Source organism: Notechis scutatus, chromosome 2, assembly GCF_049901735.1.
Source record: "Notechis scutatus isolate UNSWTSFEM ecotype Mainland chromosome 2, rNotScu1.2, whole genome shotgun sequence".
NCBI classification, from domain to species: domain Eukaryota; kingdom Metazoa; phylum Chordata; class Lepidosauria; order Squamata; family Elapidae; genus Notechis; species Notechis scutatus.
Genome location: NC_142010.1, coordinates 163,791,138 through 163,815,522, shown reverse-complemented (window position 1 = coordinate 163,815,522; position 24,385 = coordinate 163,791,138). Strand labels below are relative to the sequence as shown.

The 24,385-nt window shown below is 39.1% G+C and overlaps 2 protein-coding genes across 4 annotated transcripts in view; one reads left to right on the top strand and one right to left on the bottom strand.

Moving 5' to 3' along the window:
* The window catches only part of CTC1 (CST telomere replication complex component 1), a 29,441-nt gene extending 21,062 nt beyond the window's left edge, over positions 1–8,379 (bottom strand). Inside the window, exons 1-3 of one of the 3 annotated variants that reach the window (XR_015747927.1) lie at positions 7,908–8,073; positions 3,056–3,299; positions 2,153–2,352 (exon numbers count right to left, since the gene is read on the bottom strand). Coding sequence is in view for 2 of the 3 variants with exons in the window: in XM_026675426.2 (XP_026531211.2) it covers positions 2,153–2,352; positions 3,056–3,299; positions 7,908–7,981 (518 nt within the window). In the remaining variant the exon portion in view is untranslated. Of the gene's footprint in view, positions 1–2,152; positions 2,353–3,055; positions 3,300–7,907 lie in introns of all 3 variants that reach the window. The other 2 variants (XM_026675426.2, XM_026675428.2) reach the window with 2 other exon arrangements.
* Positions 8,380–9,208: 829 nt separating this feature from the next.
* LOC113417192 (tumor necrosis factor receptor superfamily member 1A-like) overlaps positions 9,209–24,385 on the top strand; it is a 44,100-nt gene continuing 28,923 nt past the window's right edge. The window contains exons 1-2 of the mRNA XM_026675442.2: positions 9,209–9,383; positions 21,377–21,578. Coding sequence (XP_026531227.2) covers positions 9,345–9,383; positions 21,377–21,578 — 241 coding nt within the window. The 5' untranslated portion in view covers positions 9,209–9,344. The remainder of the gene's footprint in view (positions 9,384–21,376; positions 21,579–24,385) is intronic.

Below are 24,385 nucleotides of genomic sequence, written 5' to 3'. Positions count from 1 at the left end.
TAAAGTGTCAAAGGGATAAAGATTCTTGGATAATTTAAAACTTTTCTTTAAAAAAAGAAAGAAAGCAGCGGAGGGAAAAAGGAAAAAAGAGGGTGGAATCTGGAAAATGGAGGAGACCACCTGGAACTTAAAAAAAAAAATCGATAGTGGAATTTTAACAAGGCTTGCAAAAGATACATTGTAGCTGAAACTTTGTTACAAGATAACAAAGCCCCGGAAAGAGAAAGTGAGAAAAGAAGCAAGAAACAGTTTGGGATTATTGGATGATTCCTGGAACTTTGGATGGAGGATCCTAATGAAACAAAATAAAATCAATTGGGGGGTGTTTAACATTTTTTAAAATGGCATCACTCCTTCAAGAGTTAAAAATGAGACTTAAAGAACAAAAAAGAAGCACAAGACAGAAAAGGATCTTTTGGCTTCGTATTTCAATTTTTAGAAATGGAGATCTTGAACTATGAAAAACAACAAGAAATGCTGGCAGAACAAGAAGGGCAGGACAATGAAGAAGCCATCTTTAATGACCAAGCAATTTTAAGTGGGGTAAAAAAGGGAAAGCGGGGAAAGGGAGTTAAAAACTTAAGCACTGAAGCAACAACCAAAAAAAGAGTAATTTGAAAAGTAATCATAATATCAGGAAGAAGCAGAAGGGAGGATCACAGAAGGGAGAATCAAATAGAAAAGGGAATAAAAACGGGAGGGAGGAGAAGAGAGGGAAGAGGGAAAGGAAAAGAAGCTACAAAGGACAGAAACAAGATATAGAGGTACAGAAAAAGGGTACAAGAATTAAAGGTATAAACCTATTTAAAAGACACAGAGACAACGGTTAAAATTTAACTTAAGGCAAGGATTCTGCAAGGGTGCATGGGATAGCATTGTTATATTAGAAATAGAAAAGGGTTAGAAAATATGTTAGATGATTAAAGTGATAGAAAAAATTTCTATTGATGTGTAGTGGAATATTTGTTTGTAAAGAGAATAAGGCTCTCAATGATTTAAAAAGAACATTTTAAAAAACTGAAAAGAAACATGGAAGATTTTTATCAGTTGACAAGATAAACTTGAATAAGAATAATAACTTTATTGACTACTGTTAATAAATATTGTTTGGTCTTTTATTTAAAGACAGTAATAAGTAAAATATGAAATATAGATGATTAAAGTGAAAGACAACTGATATTACTAGGTAATGTTTGTTAAAAGAAATAGAAATGTAAAAGATTGTTATTAATATTAATGACAGAGCTGTACTTGAATAGAATAATTATTCCATTTACTATTGTTATACATATATACACAGATATATATACATATATACTTTTTTCTTTTAAGAATTTAGTGTGTATTTTTAAGGGAATGTACCAAGCAGAGTTCGATTGAAAATAGGTATGTGTTATAAAATAGAGGTTAAAAAATTAATGTTATAACTGTAAAAGTGTAACTTAAATTTTTAAACAAGATTTGAAAAAAGATACAAAGGTGTTACACTCCAGTCTAGTAATTACAGGGGAAAATTTGTTTTATGATAAAAGATAATATGAAATTGTAAACAGGACAGATAAAAGTATAAAAACATTGATTAGAAAGATTTTAAAGATTAGAAAAAGATATGTAATTGAATTAAGAAAGGAATGAGATAATTTAAAATAAGGCTATAGGAAGTAAAGAAAGGGAAAAGCTATTGAAAAATTGCAAAAATAGTTATAAGATATGGATTGGAATGTTTCAGATAAATATGTATTGAGTATGTCTGTATGGAGAAGTGATAACCCGGGGGCACGCTGTTCTCAAAAAAAAAATTTTTATTTGTATTTGTATGTTTTGTAAAAACTTAAATAAAACTTTTATTAAAAAAATTATCCATTATTCCTGAATGTGTAGATTACTTCAAAAAGTTACACAAAAGTGAATACCTGCAGATAGGGATGTGCAGCTAATGGAAAATAATGCTTTCCCAAGTGCAAAAGGTGTTTCAATAATTGTGAGTGGCACAAGCTGTACCATCTGTAGCTCTTTAAAGAAGCCACACCTTTTCCTAGAAAATGTGCATTTAAGTTAAAAAGGCTGTCTCTATCATCACTTTCTTAACAATTAAGGAAGGAAAATGGATGAGATTAAGGAAAGAAAAGCCTAAATAATAGTAAATCTTTACCTGGCACTAAGCAGGTCTGCAGCTGTCCCAGGGTAGAAAACAGGGATGGTACTAAGATTTTTCTCTGATCCAGACTGTACTTGAATTGGGTCTTCTAGGATCTCCAAATATCCAGTTCTGCCCTCGCCTATTTGAGGAACATATATCCAACCAGGGAAGAGTGACAGATGGTTTAGCCACTCAAGCTTAAAATGCAGGAACTGCCCAAAAGAGAAAAAGTGACATTAGCTATTCAAAAACAACAGCCTTTTATTTGAAAATTGTAGATACATATAGAAATACCTATCATGCTAATCCCGTTTGGATGTAATGCACGTTATGTTAATTCTACTAGACAGTGAAGTGATTTATTTACCCCTCTCCAAAACAATATATTGAATGTTTCCAGCTAAATCCTATTGGATAAGGGGGGAGGGAAATTCAGCTTCCTTCATTTGAACATCAGTTTTAGTATTTACTAGCAGCATGAATGAACGAAGCAGAAGAAAACAAGTGAATAAACAGTCTAGCAAACTGCATCATGAATATATGTGATAACTAGAACTGTATTTGATCCTGCTGCTTTATGTTTTTTTAAAATACTATATTTGGCTGTTAATCTTGGAATCAATGTTATTTCAAAAATCAGTTGCTAAGCATGGAGGAGCATGTCTCCAACTCCTGTTTGTGAGCATACCAGAGTTAATGGATGATTGCAAGAAACTAAAAGACTTGGTCTTTGATTCAGCTGCACTATTCTGTTTTAAACTGGACACCCAAAATGTATCCCAGTGCATAATGAGAAAGATTTTAAAGGCCCACAATCTTCACTTTTAAGTTTATTGTTTTCTGCTAAGAGCTATAATGTCTCTCTCCTAAGCAGCACTCTGGATAGATAAACAACAGAACATCTTAATACCATACCACACACGGAAGTGCTCCAGTGTTATCTTGCAAATAAACACTTCCATCCATCATCTTATCTTTTTTTCCTGACGTTTCATTTCTCAAGTAGCCTATGAGCATTAAGCGAGTTTGTTCAAAATATTTCTGGTCAGGCAAAATAGTTTCATTTTGGTGGATCCATTCTCTGAATTCATCAGAACTCGAGGTTAAACGACTACAGCAAGGTATACGCTGGGATTGAAGATCGGAGATAGAAATAATGCTGGAAAATATGATTAAGTTAATTTATAGTGAAGAATGAAGACATAAATGTTGCTCTTTTAGAGTTAAAACAAATAAAAACCTCCATATAAATTGCTTTGACCTTTGAAAATAAAAAATGTTAAATATTAATTATAAACAATGGGTTTATTAACAGTCATAGCAGGTGGCAGAATCTAACCATTAATGATTTCAGAAAAGCTAAGCAGTCAGATGTAATTACTGCTTGGATGAAAGAATACTAGAAACTCCAGAACTTAGGAATGCACAGTTGAAAAAAATTCCCAGAAGACGGTAACATCAGACCATTCACATACTATTGCTAAGAAACTAACATGGAGTTGAGTTCAACTTGAAGGGAACTTTATTTTTACTTTTATTGCTATATTGGCTGTTGTGTTTTCACTTTACTTCTTAATGAGCAGCATATCTGTTCTAGCAATAAATAGCAAAAGGAATCTACTAGCACTTTTCCCAAGTAGTCCCTGTGTCCAAAGCCTCATGGGTGAGAAGTCGGGATGTATGAGCAGAAAAGCTGGCCAACAGGTTCCACAGGGAAAATCCCCTCAAGCCCAGGAAGGGAACCCATGGGACCCGGCCCTGGCTGCACCCCATTAATCTGTCCATGTGTTTACTCTCTTCCAAATACATTCCTCCAGGTAGAGGGGAGCCACCTGTCAACGTCCGAGATGGAGTTGCCACAAGCGCAGAGGGGGAAGGGGGCTGATGGTGCTAAGGCAGGGTCCCCGACCAGAGCCAGACTATATCCAGGAGTTCTGCTGGCTTGCCGGCAAGTTATGACAATGGCTGGAGCAGCTGTTGGTTCATCAGTTCAAGGTGGGCCTGGATCAAGACCTGCCTCCTCGTCTGAATGAGTGGTACTGGGCAGCCACCAATTAGATGCCGAGCTGAGTGTTGGCCCAAGGGGGACCTAAGACTTAAGCCACGGAGGTTCCAGGTATAAAGCTATAAACCTTCATGAACAGCAGGTCACTTCATCAGATACATAGATTGGCTAAACCGATGGAGGCAGGGGGTGGGATGAAAGACAGGTTAATTAGTTATGCATCTCATGAATGATAATTATCAAATGAAGGCAAATATATGTGTCCCAGGATAATGTTGCAGGATCTGATCTGAATCAGTCACAGGGACAAGAGGTTTATTCTTCCAAGCATGGACTCAAGCACGAGCTTGGAACATGGATATCAAATTCACTGCGTCACGTTGCCATCATGTGACGTATCATGACATTTTTTTTCCTTTTGCGGAGCTGGGGTAGGCGTGGCCTGAACATGACACATCGGGCCTGTGGGCTGCCAGTTTGACACCCCAGCTTGGAAGAATAAACCACCTGTCCCTGTGACTGACTGAGATCGGATCCTACAAAAATAATTATTTTCCCTTTTACCCTAAGGGAATATCAAGCTTTGGTTTCTCACATCCAATTTTAAAAATTGGAGCTACACTGGACAATAGGCAATCAGCTGATGCTATTCTTTTAAATTCTTAAAATAATATCTGATGAGCAATCACATGTTATTTTAAGAATTTTGCAATAGAAATTATCATCTGCCTTCTTACTACAGTATTGTTCCCCATTCATATGAAACTACTGGATAGTCATTAAATAAATCCATACCTCCTCTCCTGTGATCGACAGCCAAATAAGCAGAGTTTAACACCAGGATAACAAACGTATTTAGGGGATTGGAGGCTGTAACATATGAAGAATGGTTGCAGGAACTGGGATGTTTAGTCTGACAAAGAGGAGAACTAGGGGGTGACATTAAATGATAGCAATCTTCCATTGTGTGAGAGTGTGTCACAAAGAAGAAAGGGACAGTTTTGGATCCTATTCTCCAAAGCACCTGAGGGCAAAACAAAAAGCCACAGATGGAAACTTATGAAAAGGAGAGCCAGCCTAGAATCAAGAAGAAATTGACTGACAGAATCAATTAGTGGAATAGGTTGCCTTCAGAAGTTGGGTCCTCCAACATTGGAAGTTTTTAAGAAGAGATTGGACAACCATTTGTCCAATGGTATAGAGACTCCTGCTTGAGTAGAGGTTTGAACAAGAAGGCCTTCAAGGTTCCTTCCAATTATATTACGGTATTTTTATTCTATATCAATACCAAACCAACAATCAAGAAGTAAACAATACTCCAATCAAGAAACAATTAAGACCACTTCCACCAACTTTGACAGGGTAAGCCATTTGCAATCCCCCTCCCTTTTAGCACTGATGGTATTACCTAGTCAAATAACAAAACCTCTGCAAGAAATCATGCAAGCTCAGATAGCACAAAGGAAATCCACTACAGTATAACCATGATCACAGCTGCAACACACTCAATGTTGGCTAAAATGAGAAATGTATTTTCAAAGTAATATTAAGTCAAATTACATTTTTTTCTAAAATGGTGAAAGCTTTCAAATGTTCAATATTTCTGCATAAAGATGTAAATTCTAAAACATTTATACAAGTCCTAAAACTAGACAGATATTTATCTAAAGATTTCTGTAACAAAAGTATGCAAACCACTATATACTCTGCATATAGACAGCATAAAGAAATACTTTAAATCTGGAAATGCCATCAGAGTTAGTTTTATTTCAACTCTCACCAATGCAGCAAAGACACTGCAATAGTACAGCTTTCCCATAAGCAGTCATCTCTGTTCTCTTTAGAATCTGTAACGAAGCACACCTTATAACCTGTTTTCCAAACAATTTTATTTGTAGTTCCACACTATTCTATAGCAAGCTTATAGGGCTAAATTTATTCATTATATTCATATCCAACTTTCACAGAGGAGTTTAAGTTATAGTGGCACTCTTTCTATTTTTCTGCAGAAAAGCCATCCTTGTGAAATAGGTTAGGCTGGTCAAGATACTCCATGAACTTTTCTGAATGAGGGTAAAGTAGAACCTGGTTCTCTCCCCATCTTGTCCAACACTTTAACGACCATCCCACTATGGGAAGCCCCCTCCCCCCCAACAAAGAATGAAATATTTTGAGGAATATTAAAAAGGTAGAATATATTTCCCTGAAGGAGAAATGAAGAAGCATGCTCTTAAAGACAGAAAGCAGCTCCCAAATCTTTCTTAATAGTCCACAGAAAATGCCAGCACTTAAGCAATAAAGAGCTTATTGGAAGATGAAGGCAAGTATCTAGATAGCACTATTCATAAGCAAGGCAAATACTGCAGGCAGAAATCCATTCAAGACAGGATATTTTGAAACTCCTTGAAGCACAGCTAACAAAGGCAGAATGAGAGGATTAGAAAGCTCCTCACCCAAGATCCAACCCAGGATGAAAGCCATTAGCCACAATTGGAATTGCTCAACACCCTTTCAGAACACAAGCCCCTTCAGAGCAGTTCAAACTTCAAAGTCACAGAAACCTATAAAGATCCATCCACTCATTCAACCATTTCTTCAGCTGACCCAGAACTCTGTTTGTCAGAGGTCTCCAAACTTGGCAACTTTAAGACTTGTGGACTTCCACAAGTCTTAAAGTTGCCAAGTTTGAAGACCCCTAGTATTGGTGGTTCTGTTCAATAAACTATCTTTCCAATCAGCTTCCATGTTGTTTCCAATGCCTTTCTCCCTGCTTGGAACTGAACCAGGTGGATTTTCCTTCCAACACCAACCTTGCAAGGGTTGGTTTGGCTGGGGCTGAAGGCAATTTTCGTTTTCAAGTGCCTTGCTGGCACGAGACGCCAAATCACTAACCCCGTTTACTGCATTAAACTAACTGACAGCATAACACCCCCATACGGAGACCGAATGGAGCAAGTGGCCAGTTTTAAGTTTCTGGGTGTTACCCTAAAAGAGGACCTGACCTGGGATGCTCACATTGCAGCCCTGGTCAAAAGGGCCCAGCAGAGATTATACTACCTGAGACTTCTCAGAAAACAACAACTGAATGAAAAACTGCTGCTACACCATAGAGAACATTTTAACATACAGCACCTCTGCATGGTTTGCCAATTGCACAGTGGCAGATAGGAAAGCACCCCAGAGGGTTAACGTCATTGCCCAGATCAATGGTTGCCCTCTCCCCCTCCTTGAAAGAGCTTTATAGCTCCCGCTTCCTTAAGAAAGTTCAAAACATTCTCAAAGATCCATCTTATCCTGGGAACCCTTTTTTTGAAGTATTACAAATAGGCTGAAAAACAGCTTCTATCCCAGGGCAGCAGCTCTTTTGAATTCTGCTGTAAAGTGCAGTGTTGGTGCGGTGTCGGGGGTTTTCAGTTCAATGTGTGGAGGGTGAAGGATGTGTGCTTGTGTTTATTTTCATGGTCATGATGTGCACTGAAGATGGTGTTCGATTTCGTTGTACGAGGTGCAATGACAATAAAGGAAGCTAAACTAAATATACAGTACGCAACTTTAAACTAATCACGCCAGGCGTGTTCGCACAATAAGCTAAACCATAAACTAGCCATGAACGTTTTTTTTAGTCCAGCAAACTAATTCCACTCGGAATACTGATAATTGAGCGTGAGGGGAGGCGGAAGGAAAAAAATAAAAATAAATAAAAAGATGGATGACCGAATTAAATTTCCCGCGGGCGAGGCTGCCCCCTTTTGGGCCCCTCACCTGCTGGCAGGCGCGGGGCTGCCGAGATCCGGGCTCCGGGGACGCTTCAAAGACTGCCGGTTGCCGCTCGCCATCTCGTCAGTCTCGCGAGGGCGTCTGAATGGAGGACTTTCTGAATGAGCGCGAATTTCTCGTAGCAGGAGCGGCCACTTCACGGGCGCCGCCTCTTCTGGGCGTTACGGCTGTCATTACGCGTCTGCTCACAGCTTCGCAACTTTAAGACTTGTGGACTTCAACTCCCAGAATTCCTCATGTATGTTGTTATCTTTCCTCCTTTATAGCTGATAAACTTGCAGGTTGAGGTTGCAAAAAACAATGAAATTATTCTCTTCAAGAATATGCCCTTGTGATATTTTCAGACTTCTTAGCGCAGGTTGCCTTATTTATATATTTATTCATTAGATTTTAATGCTACCAGTATTACTTTATAAGTAACTCAAGGCAGTGAACGTTCCTAATATTCCTTCCTTCTATTTTCCCCACAACAACAACCCTGTAAGTGCATTGGGCTGAGAGAGAGTGACTGACCCAAAGTCACAAAGTCAGCCAGCTTTCATATTTAAGGCAGGACTAGTACTCACAATCTCCTGGTTTCTAGGCCAGCACTTTCATAGCTACACCAAACTGGCTCTTTTAAGGCAACTAATAGTGATTGTTTAAAAGTGTTTAAAATGCTAGGGAAATTATATCTTCTGCCAGGTCCACCCCACATGTCCCTGATAGTTGACTTGAATTTCCTGCAAAAGTTTTTAACAGGGCAATAGCCAAATGCAACATTTAGTTACATGTGCACATGGATTACACTGAGCCATTTGGTTTGTTGCTTGTTGATTAAGCAATCATGCTACAGTTGGCATGTTGCATGTTGCTTTTCACACACCACTGCCATAGTTAACCATGGTTTGTGGAATATGCTTAAATTGACTGGATTAACACCACACTAAAACAAAATCTAAAATCAGATATACAACCTTGTGTTAAACATGTTAAATCACAGTCTAACCTGATTTTTCTTCTAAGTGTATGGTGTTATGGACCTTTTATAATGAATTTGGGAAAAATAGGAAAGTTAGGATGAAATTAGCTAAGTGAATGTTTTCTTTGAAGCATCTTATTTGGCAGTCTTTTGAAAATAAAATCTAGTCTTCTTCCATGGGATTCTTTGCAAGACTTAGTTTACTGAGAATGAATGGGTTAACTGCCTTGTTCACATGCTATGAGTAGATTCCTCTGAACATTATAGGGTGGATGGACTAATATTTCATGTGGGTGGGAATTTATGTCTCCACCCTTTCCTTACTTTTTGGCTTCCTGTTTTATAAGGAACTTGGATTGCTAGGCACGGAAGTTTTACCTTCTTCCCTTTTTGGAAGAGCTGCCAAAGGTCACGCAGCCAGGGGCCCACTCTGCAAATGTAAGGGGCAAGCTGGCCAAACTATGATCCCACTGGGGTTCTTTCAAGTTTTAATAATTCCGGTAAGTGGAAATTTAAGGAAAATGGCTGAAGGAGAAAGTGAAACTCTGGGGGATATGAACATAAAGGCGGAAGGAGAACATTAATTACTACTATATTTGATTTATTTTGTATTTGTTAATCTGAATTGGGTGGTTTCTGTGGGCCAGGCATAATATAGGAGAGAATATTTATGTTAGGTCACTGAATTTTGTCCTTGTTTGTCTTTCTCTGTTGGTTGATTGATTCTTCTTTCCCTGAAGATTTGGCAGCAAACTTCATAAAACTTTGCCTTCGGAAAAAAAATATTTTAGTGTATGGACCTCTTTTAGTTGGTGAGGGTTTTTTGATGAGTATACAGGATTTTATTTGCTTGGGTAATGTGTTTTTTGATTCTCTAATTTTGTTAATATATTACTTGAAGGAGGTTAGAGATAAATGAGAATGATTTTTAGCCCTTTCATTACTATTAATTTCCCTTGATATCCAGGAGATATTCAAAATAGGGCAGAGTGGCTGTGAATGTTCACTTCCAGAGAACACTTCCAAAAAAATCAAATCAGTCACACAAATAAAGGGAGAATGATTTAAAAAACAATGTTCCATTAGGAATCATATTTTGTTGTTCATCCAGACGGAAAAAATATTTTTTAAAGAGCCCAAAATATAGATTTCCAGTTTCTAGCCAGCTAAACTTATTAATCAGCCACATAGGAATAAAGAGACTTGTTACATTGAGACCTGAAAGCATTAGCACATTAATAGCAGCAGCCCATACTCTGGAAAACTGCCCATTAACTTTCCACAGTACAGATTTCTTAAATTGTCTACAATTGTGGACCTATTGTATATTCTTGATCGAAGATTGTTACACTCCTATCTGGGATCGTATCTTCAATGAGGGAGGAAGAGGATACTTGCCTAGGCAGCCAGATCAGCCAAATCAACACCGGTGATCAGTGAGGTTACAGATATCACAGCCAGATTGCCCTTACATCCAAAATAAAGCATTTGAAAGGTTTTCATTAAAAATCTATGAATACTTATATAATGCTTAATACTTTCCTTAAGAATCAGCAGTTTGTATATGTATCCATGCAGTTATAATGATTTGCTATACTGTACTGCATTTACCAGTTTGATGTAGTGATTGAGGTGCTGGCCTAGAAATCAGGAACTGTGAGTTCTAGTCCCACCTTAGGGATGAAAGCCAACTGGATGGTTTTGGGCCAGTCACTTTTTCTCAGCTCTACCCACCTCATAGGTTTGTTGTTGTTGGGAAAATATAAGTAGGAAGAGTATTAGGTATGTGCTCTGCCTTGAGTTATTTATAAAAATAAAAAGGGGGGGGGGTGTAAAATAAATAATAAATGTACCTCCTATTTGGTGCCATGTGGGCAGCAATACATTGAGTTTCAAGGCAGACCCTAGTTTAGAGATTCTGTTAGCATGCTTTGAATAAAACTGCCTTGTGTCATACTTGCCAAAAAGTACAACATAATGAATGTTTTCCAAGAGATAAATATGATTGTACTGTTGGAGATGAAATTAATGAAAATGATGATTGCTTGAAATCAAGACTTTTCTAATCTAAGCAAAAATTCAAATATGGTGTTAAAGCAGAAGTATATGTATATTGTAAATTTAAAAAAACATGATTGTGGTTAAAAATTTGCACTTATTTATATTTTACATTTAATAAAAGTATTTCTAGGTTGACCCCATCAACAAGGGTTCTGTATATACTGTAATTCAGCAAAATCATACTAAAAAGTATACCGTAATTCAGCAAAATCATACTAAAAAATGTGACATACACATTCTTATTTGTAAAAAATCTAATAGGTGTTCTTTAATTTAAACTACCTCAAGGATTGTATGTGTGCAGAAATAGCAATGCTTTGACTCATTTACATACAGCATAGGGGCCATCTGTATTAAAGAATAAGGGCTGTTACTAAGATGGACTGTTCCAGTACCGTTTGAGGAGGGAGACCTCTTCAGAGCCCCTCTCTTGATGATGACCAGTTGGACAGGGGATGAAAAATTGAGGCAATTAATAAAGGATGCAAGAGTGATAATTGCAGCAAACCTTTATTTAAAAACTAACATAAATAAAAGAAAAGGAACCATGAAAACATGATCGTTGAAATGATGTGATTATGAGGGAAAAATCTATTTAAGATAAAGATTGTTGCAAACATGAGACTGAAAAGAATCTAGTAAATCGCTGCAAATAAATTTCTCTGTTAGCTTCAGATTATAATTCCAACTAATTAGAAACAGCAGACGTAGGTGAATCCAGGATCTGGTTTTAAAGGTTGAGTGGGGTGGTGTGCATGATTAATTACTCCAGTGATTAAGAGTGTCACCTGAACACTTTTTTACTATTTTGTATGAATTGAGCCCATCATGTCTTATTCAACAAATTATGGTTTGAATAGTTTGAATAAATATCTATTTCTTAGCATGAATTGTGAATCCAGTTATAATTTCTAAGTAAATATGGAACCGAAGGATAGAATAGAATAGAATAGAATAGAATAGAATAGAATAGAATAGAATAGAATAGAATAGACCTTGGAGGTCTTCTAGTCCAGCCCCCTGCTCAAACATTAGAACCTATACCCATGATGGCGAACCTATGGCATGCGTGCCGGAAGTGGCATGCAGAGCCACTTCTGCCGGCACATGAGAGGTTACCCAGAAGAGCCCCACTGCACATGCATGCGTGCCCCCACCAGCCAGCTGATTGTCGGGTATCTGTCGCACATGGGTGGGGATGCATGTGCATGCGCATAGCAAGTGATGTACAGGGAGGTTGCGTGCGCATGCACAGAGGTGTGTGGTACAGGGGGGTCGCGCACACATGCACAGGGTGGCGGGGGAGTTGCACGCATATTGCATCATGGGTGCAGGCACGCGTGTGCCCTTTTGGCACACAGTGTGGAAAAGGTTCGCCATCACGGGCCTATACTATTTCAGACGAGTGACTATCTAGACTTGTCTTAAAAACATCCAGTAGTGGAGCACCCATGATTTCTGAAGGCAAGCTGTTCCACTGGTGAATTGTCCTCACTGTTAGGAAGTTTCTCCTTAATTCCAGATTGCTTCTCTCTTTGATTAGTTTCCAACCATTGTTTCTTGTCCTGCACTCTGGTGTTTTGGAGAATAATTTGACCCCCTCTTCTTTGTGGCAGTCCCTCAAGTGCTGGAATACTGCTATCATGTCACCCCTGATTCTTCTTTTCTTTAGAGTAGCCAAACCAAATCCTGCAGCTGTTCTTCATATGTTTTAGTCTCCAAGCCTTTGATCATATTAGTTGCTCCTCTCTGAACTTTTTTCCAAAATCTCGACATCTTTTTGGTAGTATGGTGACCAAAATTGGTTGCAGTATTCAAGGTGTAGTCTTATTAGGGTTTTATAAAGTGGTACTAATACTTCACATGATCTTGATCCTATGCCTCTGTTTACACAACCCAGGATTGTATTAGCTTTTTTGGCTGCTGCTGCACACTGCTGGCTCATATTCAAATGATTATCCACGAAGACTCCAAGGTCCCTGTCACAAAGACCTATTTTTGAGCCAGGTCTCGCCTAATCTGTACTTATACCTTTGATTTTTCCTGCCTAAATATAAAACATTGGTTTTCTCCACATTGAAATTCATTTTGTTGGAGAGGGCCCATTGTTCAAGGTTGTCAAGATCTTGAGCTTCTGTTCTGGGGTGTTGGCTATTTCTGCCAATTTAGTGTCATCTGCAAATTTGATGAGTTCCCCTTCTATTCCCTTATCTAAGTCATTTATGAAGATATTGAACAGTACTGGGTGTAAGACGGAGCCTTGTGGTACTCCACTACTTCTCTCCATGTGGATATGGTATCATTAAGGATTACTCGTTGAGTATGGTTTGTCAGCAGCTAAAAATACATCTGATGGTGATATTGTCTATTCCACACTTTTCTAACTTTCCAAGAAGTCCAACCGACTGCTTTACTTTGTCAAATGCCTTACTGAAATCTAAGTATACTATGTCCATAGCATTTCGTTGGTTTACTAATTTAGTGACTTTATAAAAGAATGAGATAAGATTGGATTGGCATGATCTGTTTTTAACAAACCTATGTCTGGCTACCAGTTATAACATTTTGCTGACTAATGCTGAGAAATATTTGGAGTCAATTCTGACATGGTTGGGTTATTGTTGTCAAGTTCCCTCTTTCTAAGCTTTTATACTGAGATTTGTTCAGAAACACAATTACAAAATATAAGTAAAAAAGCAACTGAAACTATGTCCTATATTGTTTTATATCTTTAAATATCTACTTACTACAAAAAATGATTGTGGGGTTCTATTTTCCTTTTTTCTCCAGTATGAGGCTGGCAGGGAATTTAGAAGTTAGGCTTTTATAAGTTGTGTTCTTTTTGTCCTATTTCCACATTAATACTGTTACTAAGATTAGACAGAACAAATTGTTTATGTTGGCATATAAGAGCAAAGGTTTTTTTAATGAAGCTTTTAAGTTGCACAAGAATTTCCAAGCTGCTGGTAAGTCAGTAAACATAACTTCCTGGAAGAGGATGTTTTGTATTTCTCTATAGAGGACCCCTGTAGGCAGGCGTCAGATATTTTCCTCAGCTCATTAATTTTTAATTGTTAATTTTAATTAGTTTAATGATTGTTAATTGCTTAAACAAGGCTATTACGGTCTCAGCAGATAAAAAACAGTTAAAATGTTATCTGGACAGAAAAAAATGCAACAAGATTTGGCAGTTAGAACGTTATTTTAACTTTTTAAAATTATTATTGCTTTTAAAATATTAATACAAATTAAAAAAAACAAAAGGAACAAAACACAAAGATATAACATATTCTATCTGTCTTCATTCTATGTGTCTCAATGACTACTAACAATATTTGTTAACATTGTATGGAACAGCAGTGCTTTCTGCTTTTTTAAAGTGTAATTTTTTAATTTTAAAGTTGTAATTTCAAATGATGATTAAATGAATGGTTGTAAGTCTATAATCTATATTATATCTTATGTATTGATTTTTTTTCCTGTTATATCTTTTTCACTTATTTCTAAGCACTTGTTATTTTGAGAATGTTATTTTAACTTTCCAGCTGGACTGTTACAAGCATAGGTATGTATGCTATTTTCAGAGCAAACAATATGCTTACTAGAACCAATGTTTTCCTTGACTAGAAGAAAATAAGAAGTTGAATGGTTTATATATAGGTATTGTATGACTAATAACCATAATTGAGCCCAATTGAGCCCTGTTACTGAGATATTTGTTAAGTGAGTTTTGTCCCGTTTTACAATCTTTCCTGCCATAGTTATTAAGTTAGTAACATGTTTATTAAGTGAATCTGGCTTCCCCATTGACTGCTTGTCAGAAGGTCGCAAAAGATGATCATATGACCCTGGGACACTGCACCTGTCATAAATATGAGTCAGCTGCCAAGTATCTGAATTTTGATCATATGACCATGAGGATGCCCCAGTGTCTGTATGCGGCTTTGCTCCGCATTAGGAAGGCTTCTCACTGGGTGGTCGAATGCATCAAGAAAGACACCAACGCAGGTTCTATCTTGGGTGAGCTGCCCCGATCACAAGTTCGGGAAGCTCTTTTATTAAAAACACATAGTGATACATCATAAGCGGTGAATTCTATCCAATCATTAAGTTACATGAGTAAGAATATTAGTGCACACATAGTAACATCCAATCACAGTTACATGGTCAGTTTAAAAGGTACTAAGTAGCCAATTAGCGTTTGCATTCCAGTTATTTGCCCATGATGACGTGTTTGTTGATTGATGTTGTCTGTTCCTGGTACGCTTTCAGCCTACGTGAGGCCTTGAAGCCTTGAGGCCTGGTATGTACCGAAACTATACAAGCTAATTTATTACTGCATCTCCTCTGTTTTAGTTTTATAGAGAAATTTCTTCTGGATCTTCGTCACTGCCCATGCGAAAATCTGTGCGAGTGCACGCATCAGGGTCTTCTGAGGGTATGACTTTGTACAGAGGTTCCTTTTCCCAGAGGGCATTAACCTGTGCAATGGCACGCTTTTCAGCTAACAAGGATAGACTATTGGAGATAGTGCGAATAAAAATTGGTAACACACATGGAAGAATAACGCATCCTGCAGCAATCACACCTATGAGAGCTACTACAGCTTGTAATCCTGGTAGTTTTGGGAACCAGGAACTAAAAATATTTTTAAAATCAATACCTTGCCATACTTGATTAGGATTATAGGTTAATTGTCGCATCTCATGTAATCTAAAGCTAAACGATTTTGGTAGACAGCTGTGCATAATTTGTCTGTAGCAGTTGCTAGAGTGTTTAGAGCTTTATCTATTCGTTGGCCAGCTAAATCTAAAACAGCTTGTAAACGAATGATTCTATTAATCATATATATAGGGGTTGGGTCCAGGTATCCCCTGTATGTTCTGATTGACAGGGGAAGCCTGCAAAGGCATTATCGGTGTTTCTTTTCCTGTGGGATAATGTATCATACACAGGGATGCCTAGCTCTTGCTTAATAGAGATCGGGAGGAGGAAAAAGGAAGGTCTTATCCACCCCAATACACATGACCCTTGCCAATCTGCAGGAAGGGACAGATAGGCTAGGTTACCACAAATCCAATACATGTTATTTGGGGCTGTCCAGTTTTGGGAAGATGTTGTGTCATTGAGATAAGGCAGGAGGGAGGTGTTGAACTTGGCAGGTGTGGTGGTAGCATTGTCAGGTGCTGTCCAAGTCTGGTAGGAGTTATCCCATGTACCTTTTGCAATTTTTTCTGCCATATCCATGAACAAGTTTTATGCAATAACACTGGTATCAGGGGCTGTATCTAATTTCCTCAAATTATTGTATACCGACCAACCTAATGATGTTTCCTTACCTTCATAAATTATTTCGGATGTTATGGTAATGTAAGTGTTTGGATCCGATCCTGTGCCATCAATCCCTATACCATAAGTATCCAAGGCAGGGTGTTGTCTGGAGATGGTGATTTCTACCTTATTGTCTGTGGTAGACCCTGATATTTGTTTGAAATGTGACAGATGATTGCAGCCCAAGTACCCTCCCCCAGTATAAACACAGACACAAGACCAACCCGAGCACTCAATGGAACCTCCACAAGGGACCCATTGATTGGGGTTCCCTATGGCCCAGTTGATGGGTGTAGGACACAAATATTTATGATTGTGGGCGTATGTTGTTTTCCAGTCAACCGACCCGCATGAATACCCCCCTGGTTTAGAACAAGCAATACAAACATCAAAGGTTAAAACAATTGGGTTAGTACCATCCTTGAGCACGGTGGTGTGGTTTTGGTCAGGCAGGGGGAGTTCAAAGGTGTTGATCTGGAAAGAAGCATTGCTGGAGATACGGAGCCATGGCTGAGGGAGTGTTGACCATCGAAGATAAGGGGGAAAAATGTCCCCAGATGCGGTGCAGGTCAGCAGGAGGGGAGTACCTGGCGTAAAGTATGTCACTCGAGATGGAATGGAGACCTTGGAGGCATGTGCAGCAAGAAGGAGGAAGAGGGTCGGCAAGGCAACGAGACGAATCATGTTGATATGTCTGCAGGTGGTGATTTTTCTACTTTGGGGTGGTATGGTCTGACGTGCCGTCCAGGAACCCACAGGACACGATCTGGAAGCTGGATAGCTGCGTAGCCACGACCCCAGGTGAGGAGACCAGCAGGGCCTTTCCAAGTAGGGTCTGGCAGTTGGCAGTAGTATACCTGTGGTTTGGGAGAATCAGGGGAAGGGGGGGAGGAAAAATGCCGCTCCGCTGCCGTCATAGCAGGGGTGCCGGAGAGATTGAGGAAGTTGAGAGTATAAAGACAGAGATTAAGAGTGTCTTGCATCGCCGGGAGGCCAAGGGGTTTTTTCCCTTTGATCAAATGTCGTTCTAACGCTGTTTTTAGCATTAAGTTGGTTCTCTCTACCAGGGCTTGTCCTTGACTATTATAAGGAATCCCAAATTTGTGAGTAATTTGCCACTTAGTGCAAAATTCTGACATAGCTGTGCTAGTGTATGCAGGACCATTATCTGTTTTTATTTCATTTGGGCATCCCAACGATGCAAAAGTGCGAATACAATGATTGATGACATGTTTGGAGGCTTCTCCTCTTTGCGGGGTCGCCATTATGAACCCTGAATAAGTATCAATTGTGACATGCAGATACTTCCAGGGGGCAAAGGGAGGAAACTGAGTAACATCCATTTGCCATATTTCGCAGGCTTTCAACCCGCGGGGATTTACCCCTAAGGGAATGGAATGGGCTTGTTGACTACAGGTGGGGCATTGCTGTCTAATGGCTGAAGCTTCGGCCATAGTAAGGTTGAAATGTTTCATGAGAGCTTTAATGTATGTGAAGTCATGATACCTGCAGCCGCTTGATCAGCCACATCTTTGCCTTCCTGGAGGATTTCTGGGAAGGGTTGGTGGCTGCGAATGTGTGCTACAAAGAGCAGGTGCTGGCGCTGTGCAACAAGGTGTTGCAATGTAACAAAAAAAGAGAGAAGATTTTTATCAATAGCGGGAGAGAGGTAAGAGTTGTGAATAGTAGAGACTATTTGAGTAACATATAGGCTGTCTAGGATCAAGTTGAGGGGTTCGTTAAAATTCTGGAGGACTAATATGGTTGCAGCAAGCTCAGCTCTTTGTGGTGATGTATTGCTTGAAGCTGAGGTTGCTGCAAGGATATTATGTCAGCAGGCTTTTCCCCCCAGGTAAGGGCTTCAAACAATGCAGAAAGAATATCAGTGGTTAAAGACAGGAAAGGTCGGGCCCAGTTTATGGTACCCAGATATTGCTGAAGTTGAACCAGAGTGGGTTGAGAAGGTAGAGACAGAGAGGGAAGTGAAGGATAGGCAGTAGTTGAAAGCATTTTATAGCCCAGATATGCGTATGGAGTTAGTACTTCGGTGAAATCAATCTGTGTTCTCTGGAAAGGCCAGCCCACTAGGGGTCGCCCTCCCATTTCTTTTTTCCTTGCTGCTTTCTTGTTTACTTTCAAACATATACCTTTTCCAGAATTCCCCTCATTGCATTCACAGAAACCACCTTCACCCCTTCTCATCCTTCTTTTTCCAACTCATCTTTCTCTTTTTACTCAGGTTTCCAATCCTAACAACTCACATTTCTGCGCAGACCATGAAGGAAGGGAGCCCTTTTCTATGACCTCCCCTTCTCCTGTCATGACTGCAAATCCTGATTTTCTCTTTCCTTCCTCAACCCTGCTTGATCCATCCACAAACCATCTCTCTCCTTCCTTCAAAGGAGTTTCTTCCAGATCCTCCCTCACCTTTGTCATCAGATCTACTTGCAACAAACAATCATGGTCCTCAGCTTCCCACTCCTGTCTTCTCCCTTCTAGGAAGGAAAATGAAGTACACTAGAAATTGTGGGAAAGCAGAACGATAGGGTAGCAAGACATTATTTACATAGTGTTGACACATGGTGGGGCTATTGAGCATACCTTGAGGTAAGACTTTCCACTGAAAGCGGGAGGAGGGAGAGGAGTTCTAGTAAAAGATTCCATTAATCAATAATGAGTTTTGTGTTAAGTTGAGACATAAGATCCCGGCCCCACAGGTTAGTATGTAATGGAAGAACCAAGGGTTGGAGGTAGGCAGTGTGAGAAATATCAGAGGAACTCACCGGTAGCCAAGTTCCCACGATTCTGCAAGCCTTTAGATAGTCCGAGAGGGAAGCTCCCCCTCGGGCAGATAGAGGCTGCAGAATCCTCTTGCAATCCTCATTTGCATTTTCAACAGCCAGTTTTAACAGAAGCTCTTTACGGGCTTCTTCATTTGAGATTTGTCTCTGAATGGCTTTCTGAAGCTCCTCTACAAACTCAGCATAAGGCTGATGTGAGCCTTGAGTAATTTTTGAAAAAGATCCTACGATGGTATTAATGAAGCCTCTGACTTATGGTGCCTGGATGCCGTACATGGCCACGGCTTGTTTTAAATCTCTGATTAATTTCATGGGTAAAGGTTCAAGTCTAGGCACCATATTTCCAGCTCCATCCCCTATATATTCAACAGGACAGAGAGAGAGAGCTCCTCCAGGATAAGAGAGCCCTCCCTGCTTGCGCGATCGCTCCCATGGGTGTTTGATCCTCCGCTGAATTTGAGTTAGGAGGATTTATGGGTTTAGGAGCTGTGGGGGAGGAAGCTTCTAACAGGAGAGCGTCCTTTGTTTTGGTTTCAGCTGTATAGGGAGGAGGACCCGGGGGGGGGCTTTGGTCAGTGCTAAACCATGGATTTTTAAACATTCCAGGACTATTCTCCATGTGGTCAGAATCTTTGGCAGAGCCCTGGGGTTATCATGAAAACAGTCACCCAAACGTTGCCATGTGGAGACTTTCAAGGACCCTTTCTCCGGATAAGCCGGGCATTGTGTGTAAATGTAAGTCAAAAGGGTGATAAGGTCCTTTTTAGTTGGAACCGGGAGCTTTTTGCCCTGATTCCTAAGAATACGAATTGAGCTCTTCGTTAATTCTCCTAATTCCTGCAAATATGCTATCTGCGCTTTGGAGAACTTTCCGCCCATACTCACCTGAAGGGAGGATGTCTTCTTTGCAGAAGATTCCTGGGGAGGGATCCGTGACACGAGATGGCGTCCCTGAGTTGCAACTGGCTCGTCCGGCTGGGTGAGATAAGCAGTCAAAGACAGACGCACCCATTTCTTTTAACGGATCACGTCGGGGTCACCAGATGCAGCTTTGCTCCGCATTAGGAAGGCTTCTCACTGGGTGGTCGAATGCATCAAGAAAGACACCAACGCAGGTTCTATCTTGGGTGAGCTGCCCCGATCACAAGTTCGGGAAGCTCTTTTATTAAAAACACATAGTGATACATCATAAGCGGTGAATTCTATCCGATCATTAAGTTACATGAGTAAGAATATTAGTGCACACATAGTAACATCCAATCACAGTTACATGGTCAGTTTAAAAGGTACTAAGTAGCAAATCAGCGCTTACATTCCAGTTATTTGCCCATGATGACGTGTTTGTTGATTGATGTTGTCTGTTCCTGGTACGCTTTCAGCCTACATGAGGCCTTGAGGCCTTGAGGCCTGGTATGTACCGAAACTATACAAGCTAATTTATTACTGCATCTGTAAGTGTGAAAAATGGTCATAAGTCACATACAGAGTGCGCTTGTAACTTCAGTCACTAAATAAATTGTTGTAAGTTGAGGACTACCTGTATCCTGCTAAATTATAATGTGGTTCTTTTACTTTGGATTTAATCTGTTGTGTGGACTAATTCAACAAAACTTGGTTTAAATCATGGGTTATTATGAGTCACATATGAATTTACTCTACCTTATTGGGTATGAACTGAAAAACCATATAAATGAAACAGATGACAAAGTCTTTTTATAAAATGTATGATCCCCGTGCTCTTGGCCTGGTTCACACCAGACTTAACTGATTTGCCTATTCCTCCACAGATGATACTTTTGCAGCCTGGGGCATCAGACAACCTGCAGGGCAGTTGTCTATTTTATTGTGTGGTGCTAATAGATTCACTTTTTATTACATTGGGTTAATTGTAGAATATTAAGACAGATGTTATATAAATTAGAAGAATGTTCTAGATTTAACAGTCCATTTTTTCCCCAAATTAAATTTAATTTGTACTGGTCAGTCAGAATCACTTATATGCTAATTGTTACAATGTAATAACCAGATTTGCCTGTTGGAAAATGGATAATCTTGTGCAATTCAACAAAAACGACTAAAATGTACGGGATGGCCGTTCATTTTCTTAATTGCCCTTTTTATAATGCTCCATCCCTTAACTGAATTATCAACAATCTGAATAATACTATTACTCTCACTTTGAGAATATGTATTCTAGAATCCATTGCCTTAAAGAATATGTCTTTGTGGAGAGTCTAAATGGTTAGGAGATCATCAGCCTTTGATGAAAATTGCCTTACTTGCACTGCTATTCTTCACAGGTAAATTTAATCCTGATTCAGTGGAGAATTGGGGAGTCCTTGGCAATATCGCTCATTTCTGAGCCCAGGCGAATCCATGGGGTTTTAGCAGAGAAACACGCCTTCGATCACTCAAGTGGAAGAGAGAGGAGAGATATTCAGTGCCAAGTTGGGCACTATCTTCACCCAAATGGAACTCACTGCTGTATTAAGTGCCACAAAGGTATTCTAATTTATATTCCATTCATTTGTTTGCATTTTTGTGTTTTCAGGATTCTTATCCCTGAAAGATGTTATCTGGTACTTTTCCTTTTAAACTTCAATTCACATGTATAATATTGGGAGGAAATCTTTTGTAGCAACTGACAGCTTTCTAGTGAAGAAGGTATAGTGGTATCCCTCTTGTGTATGTATATCACATAAATATTAAGTAAAGTAGCTATATATCTATGACTGAGTTCACACATTACATTTAAGTATAGTGTGGTTATTTGTGGTTATTTGTTTAAAACAAGATGGCCTATTGGTTTGTAAACAGTGTTTTATAGCTTAATATAATGTATGAACCATTAACTTGTGGTTTATTCAACAAAACATTACTAGAAATTTTATTTTGTACAATTGCATCTTTGCACATGCTATGAGTTTGTGCTAGTATATTATATATTGAGGAGATGGAGCAAAAGTATGATTGCTTGTACAGAATAGTACAAACATCCTCAGGGTAAACTTAAGGTATGACACTGCTACCCCAAAAATGCCAAAATTGACAGGTTACTTTAAAGGAGGAATACTGTATTTGCCATGGTATGACTAACTAACAAGTTCTCTCTCTTATTCATAAGTATTATGTGAAAATATCCACTCTAGTAGGTAAGAACATTTCATTTTGAATTAAAAAGGGATCTTAATAGGTGGATGAAAAAATGCTAGGTCTATGGGGAAGAATTAGTATAGTGAGACTGAATATTACATTAAGATTGATTCAAAATCTGAAAGCACTGCCTGTTGCTTCCATGTAATTCTTTTATCCAGATTTGAACATTAATATATTAAACTTTTATAGAAGGAAGAAACATCAAGGAAATTGCTGTCCAAGTTATAGCTCGTATATAGAATAGAAGAGAAGAGAAGAGAAGAGAAGAGGCTTTATTGTCATTGCATTCTACAAATACAATGAAATTTGAAAGCTACTCCAGCACAGTGTCCCAAACACCACATCACAATCATACTACAGAGTATTTAAAAATTAAAATAATTAAAATAATAATTAAAAACTTAGTCTAAAACCTATCTAAAACATATAGTAAATTAGATAGTTTCAAAATGCCACTATATACATAGGGCTAAATCACATATGCATTGTTTGATTCAAGACAATTATTGCCTTGGAAAAGAAACTGTTTCTCAGTCTATTAGTCCTCATTTTAAGACACCTATAACGCCTCCCTGATGGTAACAGTTCAAAAAATGAATGTCCAGGATGAGAATGGTCTGTGGAGAATTTTAGTGCTCTAGAGAGGAGTCTGGTCTTCACAATCTCTTCCAAAGAAGAAAGAGAGCAACCAATGATTTTTTGTGCTGTGTTTATAACTCTCTGGAGCATCTTCTTATCCACTACAGAGCGTCCAGCATACCACAATGTAACACAGTATGCCAAAATGCTCTCGATGGTAGAATGGTAAAAAGTAACCAGCAACTTCTCACCCAGACCACTCTTTTTCAGCAGCTTCAGAAAGTGCAGGCGATGTTGGGCCTTCTTTGCAGTGGCCATAGTGTGGACTGACCAAGTAAGGTTGTCAGAAATATGAGTTCCTAGAAATTTAAAACTGTGAACTCTTTCCACACAGTCTCCATTGATATATAGTGGGAGAGGCTCTGCTTTGCATCTTCTGAAGTCTGTAATCAATTCTTTGGTCTTTTTGATGTTCAGGGCGAGGTTATGACTCTTGCACCACAAGACCAGTCTGAGAACCTCTGACCTATAGGCTGTCTTGTCTTCTCCTGATATGAGTCCCATCAACGTGATGTCGTCTGCAAATTTTATTATAGAGTTAGTGGGACAAGAGGTAGTGCAGTCGTAGGTCTAGAGTGAATACAAAAGGGGGTTCAGCACACAGCCCTGTGGAGAGCCAGTGCTGAGAGCAAGAGTGGAGGAAAAATAGCTGCCAATCCTAACAGTTTGGGGTTTGTTAGTAAGAAAGTCCTTTATCCAACAGCAGATGTGAGAGGAGAGGCCCATTTCTAGCAACTTCTTAATCAGTATATCTGGAATGATGGTATTAAAAGCTGAGCTGTAATCAATGAAAAGCATCCTTACATAGCTCCCACTATGCTCCAGATGTTTCAGTGCAACGTGGAGAGTCATGGCCATAGCATCCTCTGTGGATCTGTTATTCCGATAGGCAAACTGGCATGGGTCAAGGTTTGATGGGAGGCAATCCTGTATATATTTTAAGGCCAATCTTTCAAAACACTTCATAATTATGGGTGTGAGAGCTACTGGTCTATAGTCATTTAAAGTATCAGGAGAGGGCTTTTTGGGAACTGGAATAATAATGGAAGTTTTGAGACAAGATGGAACAATGGCTTGTGTAAGAGAAAGGTTAAAAATATTTGTAACCACACCTGCACATGCTTTGAGTACCTTCCCAGGTATCCCATCAGGGCCAGCAGCCTTTTTCACATTCACTGCTCTAAGCACCTGCTTCACATCATACTCTTGTACTGTGAACAGTTGAGTACCAGTGGTTTGTAGAGGCAGTGTGTTCAAAGACCTATTCAGTTCAAACCAGGCAAAGAAGCAGTTCAATTCTTCTGCCAGTGATGTGTCCTTATTGATCGATATGGGGTTGCTGCCCCTTTAATTAGTGATGTGTTTAATTCCCTGCCAAGCCCGTTGTGGATCATTATTTGTGAAGTCATCCTCAATCTTCCTTTTATAGTCTTTTTTTGTCTCTTTGATGCTACCACCACACTTCCACGTAGAAATCAGACTCACACCCACACAGAAGATGAGACACGACCACG